Source organism: Sardina pilchardus, chromosome 2 (genome assembly GCF_963854185.1).
Source record: "Sardina pilchardus chromosome 2, fSarPil1.1, whole genome shotgun sequence".
Taxonomy (NCBI): Eukaryota; Metazoa; Chordata; class Actinopteri; order Clupeiformes; family Clupeidae; genus Sardina; species Sardina pilchardus.
The window spans coordinates 45,667,393-45,672,392 of NC_084995.1; the positions used below are offsets into that span (position 1 = coordinate 45,667,393).

The window sequence follows — 5,000 nt, forward strand, 5'->3', positions numbered from 1 at the left end:
TCTGTCCGAAAGTCAAGCGCTCTCACTAGCTGGGTTTGGCGTGATTTCCAAGCGTGCATCGATGCATCTCTTTGGGCCTCAGATATCCCACAATCCATTGCGCAAGCTCCACATGTCATGCAAATCGTCAACACACCCCCCTCCCCGAGTCAGGTGACGCCAACTAGTTTGTGCTGTCCAAATGTAGGTAGGGACGCATACTGAGGAGCAAGCTAACTGAGACGCTACTGGAAAGAATGGTACTATCCAGCGTGCGCCCTTGACTTTTAGACACGGCCTGGGTTTACCCATGAAGCTTTGCGTTTACCCATGATGCTTTGCGCAGGCCTATCTAGGGCTGCAGGAGCTGTTAGCAGCGCGGGATGCACACGATCCGCTTTGCGTTCCCATGGTGATGGTGCCGGCGACCGTCTCCAACAACATCCCCGGCTCCGACCTCTGCATCGGAGCTGACACGGCGCTCAATGCCATCACCAGCGTAAGATGAGGCGTGTGTGTGCGTGTGTGTGTGTGTGTGTGTGTGTGTGTGTGTGTGTGTGTGTGTGTGTGTGTGTGTGTGTGCGTGCGCGCGCGCCTGCTCCTGCTCGGCATGTGTGTGTCTGGTGCATGTGTTGGTGTGTTGACACCTGCATGTGTGTATTGCGTTGTGCAGTCGTGTGTGTTGACACCTGCATGTGTGTATTGCGTTGTGCGGTCGCCGTGGAGATGTGCACAGCATGCCACAAGAGATTGCGTGACTGGAGATCCAAAAGAGCATCACTGGCCAATCATATTCCGCTATCTTCCACTGCTTAGCCAATCACAGTCCTCTATCTGCAAGGGTGGATCCCAAACGCCATCATGTCTCTCTACCGTGCTGCTGAACCAGAGCTCCAGATCAGCTGGGGCCACCACACACACACACACACACACACACACACACACACACACACATACACACACACACACACACACACACACACACACACACACACACACTCACTCCGCCTGCACCACCCTCTCCTGTGTGCTGGCCCACAGGCGTTTGAGGCGGTGCTGCAGCTGGTGGATGCCCACACACACACATACACACACACACTCTCTCTCTCACACACACACACTCTCTCTCACACACGCAGGCGTTTGAGGCGGTGCTGCAGCTGGTGGATGCCCGCTGGCGCTGGCGTGAGTTCTGCGTGCCCCTGTGCATGCTGCCCGCCACCATCAGCAACAACGTCCCCGGCACTGACCTCAGCATCGGCGCAGACACCTCCCTCAACGCCATCGTGGAGGTAAGCCACGGCACGCTGACTCAGCATTTCCTTAGCTAGACACCTCCCTCAACGCCATCGTGGAGGTAAGGCACGCCACGCTGACTCAGCACCTTCTTAGCTAGACACCTCCCTCAACGCCATCGTGGAGGTAAGGCACGCCACGCTGACTCAGCACTTCCTTAGCTAGACACCTCCCTCAACGCCATCGTGGAGGTAAGGCACGCTGACTCAGCACCTTCTTAGCCTGACACCTCCCTCAACGCCATCGTGGAGGTAAGGCTGACTCAGCACCTTCTTAGCTAGACAACTCCCTCAACGCCATCGTGGAGGTAAGGCCCGGCACGCTGACTCAGCAGTTACATAGCTAGACACCTCCCTCAACGCCATCGTGGAGGTAAGGCACGCCACGCTGACTCAGCACTTCCTTAGCTAGACACCTCCCTCAACGCCATCGTGGAGGTAAGGCATGGCACGCTGACTCAGCAACTTCTTAGCTAGACACCTCCCTCAACGCCATCGTGGAGGTAAGGCACGGCACGCTGACTCAGCAACTTCTTAGCTAGACACCTCCCTCAACGCCATCGTGGAGGTAAGGCACAGCACGCTGACTCAGCATTTGCTTAGCTAGACACCTCCCTCAACGCCATCGTGGAGGTAAGGCCCGGCACGGCACGCTGACTCAGCATTTCCTTAGCTAGACACCTCCCTCAACGCCATCGTGGAGGTAAGGCACGCCACGCTGACTCAGCAGTTACATAAGGCACGGCACGCTGACTCAGCACCTCCTTAGCTAGACACCTCCCTCAACGCCATCGTGGAGGTAAGGCACGGCACGCTGACTCAGCACTTCTAGACTAGGAGTAGTCACGGCATGCTGACTCAGCAGTTACATAAGGCACGGCATGCTGACTCAGCAGTTACATAAGGCACGGCATGCTGACTCAGCAGTTACATAAGGCACGGCCCGCTGACTCAGCACCTTCTCAGCTAGACTAGGAGTAGTCAAAGTGGTGAGTCAGCACCTCCTTAGCTAGACTAGGAGTAGTCAAAGTGGTGAGTCAGCACCTCCTTAGCTAGACTAGGAGTAGTCAAAGTGGTGAGTCAGCACCTCCTTAGCTAGACTAGGAGTAGTCAAAGTGACGAGTCAGCACCTCCTTAGCTAGACTAGGAGTAGTCAAAGTGCTGACTCAGCACCTCCTTAGCTAGACTAGGAGTAGTCAAAGTGACGAGTCAGCACCTCCTTAGCTGGACTTTGGAGTACTCAAAGTGGTGAGTCAGCGTTTTCTCAGCTACCCATGGGATTAGTCAAAGTGGTGAGTCAGCACCTCCTTAGCTAGACTAGGAGTAGTCAAAGTGGTGAGTCAGCACTCTCTCAAATAGTCATGGCGAGTCAAAGTGGTGAGTCAGCGTTTTCTCAGCTACCCATTGGAGTAGTCAAAGTGGTGAGTCAGCACCACACCTCAGGTGATTCAGCGTTTTCTCAGCTGGCCATGGGAGAAAATGGTGAGTCGGTGTTTTCATAGCTAGCCATAGACAGAAGTGGAAAAGTTCAGCTTCAGAAAGTAAAAGTCCAACCATGTATTGGATCTACCTGTGCACTTAACACAAGTGATCTCACCAATTTGCTCTACCTAACTGAGGAGTTGTGCTAATTAGAAGCAGCTGGTTGAAGTGAATGGTTGGCACAGATAGGAGAATTTTTAGTCTTGGGGAGTGGTCAAAGTGGTGAGTCAGCGTTTTCTCAACTAGGCTTAGGAGTAGTCAAAGTGTTGAGTCAGCACTTTCTCAGCTAGCCATGGGTAGTAGTCAAAGTGTTGAGTCAGCATTGTCTCAGCTAATAGCTGGGAATAGTCAAAGATACACTTTGCAAAATGTTCACCTTTACAAAGCTGTTTTTAAGGTGAATGAACCTTAAAAGAGGCAAATGGTTCACCTAGCAAGCCACTATCAAGACAACCAACCATGCAAGCTCAGGAACGATGGCCTGGTGAATGAGAAGTGTCAGGCCAATGTGTGTGTGTGTGTAAAGGTGGAAGGAATACCACGTGCACGTAGATGTATGTATGATGTATTTATATGCGTGTGTGTGCGCATGATGTACTGTAATATTGTGTGTGTGTATGATGTAATATTGCATGATTGCATGATGATTATGTACATGCATGTGGTGTGTTTGTGGGTTGGTGTGTATGTGTGTGTGGGTTGGTGTGATTGGAATGTATCTATTTAGCGTGTGTGTGTTTGTGAGATTGTTATCTATCTGTGTGTTTGTGTGTATCTGTGAGAGAGTGTGTTTGTGTGTGTGTAACTGTGTGTGTGTTTTTGTGTGTGTGTGTATCTGTGTGTAACTGTATGTGTGTGTGTGTGTGTGTGTGTGTGTGTGTGTGTGTGTGCATTTGAGTGTGTGTGTGGTGTGTCTGTTTGTGTGTGGGTTTGTCTTTGTGTGTGTCTCTGTGTGTGTGTGTTTGTAACTGTGTGTGTGTGTGTGTGTGTGTGTGTGTCAGACGTGCGACCGCATCAAGCAGTCTGCGAGCGGTACGAAGCGGCGTGTGTTCATCATCGAGACGATGGGCGGTTACTGCGGTTACCTGGCCAGTGTGGGGGGGCTCGCAGCCGGAGCCGACGCAGCATACATCTACGAGGAGCCCTTTGATATACGGGACCTGCAGGTACACACACACACACACACACACACACACACACACACACACACACACACACACACACACACACACACACACACACATCTACGAGGAGCCCTTTGATATACGGGACCTGCAGGTACACACACACACACACACACACACACACACACACATCTACGAGGAGCCCTTTGATATACGGGACCTGCAGGTACACACACACACACACACACATCTACGAGGAGCCCTTTGATATACGGGACCTGCAGGTACACACACACACACACACACACACACACACATCTACGAGGAGCCCTTTGACATACGGGACCTGCAGGTACACACACACACACACACACACACATCTACGAGGAGCCCTTTGATATACGGGACCTGCAGGTACACACACACACACACACACACACACACACACACACACACACACACACACACACACACACACACACATCTACGAGGAGCCCTTTGATATACGGGACCTGCAGGTACACACACACACACACACACACACACATCTACGAGGAGCCCTTTGATATACGGGACCTGCAGGTACACACACACACACACACACATCTACGAGGAGCCCTTTGATATACGGGACCTGCAGGTACACACACACACACACACACACACACACACATCTACGAGGAGCCCTTTGACATACGGGACCTGCAGGTACACACACACACACACACACACACACACACATCTACGAGGAGCCCTTTGATATACGGGACCTGCAGGTACACACACACACACACACACACACACACATCTACGAGGAGCCCTTTGATATACGGGACCTGCAGGTACACACACACACACACACACACACACACACACATCTACGAGGAGCCCTTTGACATACGGGACCTGCAGGTACACACACACACACACACACACACATCTACGAGGAGCCCTTTGATATACGGGACCTGCAGGTACACACACACACACACACACACACACACACATCTACGAGGAGCCCTTTGACATACGGGACCTGCAGGTACACACACACACACACACACACACACACACACACACACATCTACGAGGAGCCCTTTGATATACGGGACCTGCAGGT

The 5,000-nt window shown here is 52.1% G+C and overlaps 1 protein-coding gene across 1 annotated transcript in view; it reads left to right on the forward strand.

Moving 5' to 3' along the window:
- Positions 1–5,000, forward strand: part of LOC134099921 (ATP-dependent 6-phosphofructokinase, platelet type-like) — a 41,520-nt gene that overhangs the window by 30,641 nt on the left and 5,879 nt on the right. Inside the window, exons 16-17 of the mRNA XM_062552958.1 lie at positions 326–478; positions 3,758–3,922. Of these exons, the coding sequence (XP_062408942.1) occupies positions 326–478; positions 3,758–3,922 (318 nt within the window). The remainder of the gene's footprint in view (positions 1–325; positions 479–3,757; positions 3,923–5,000) is intronic.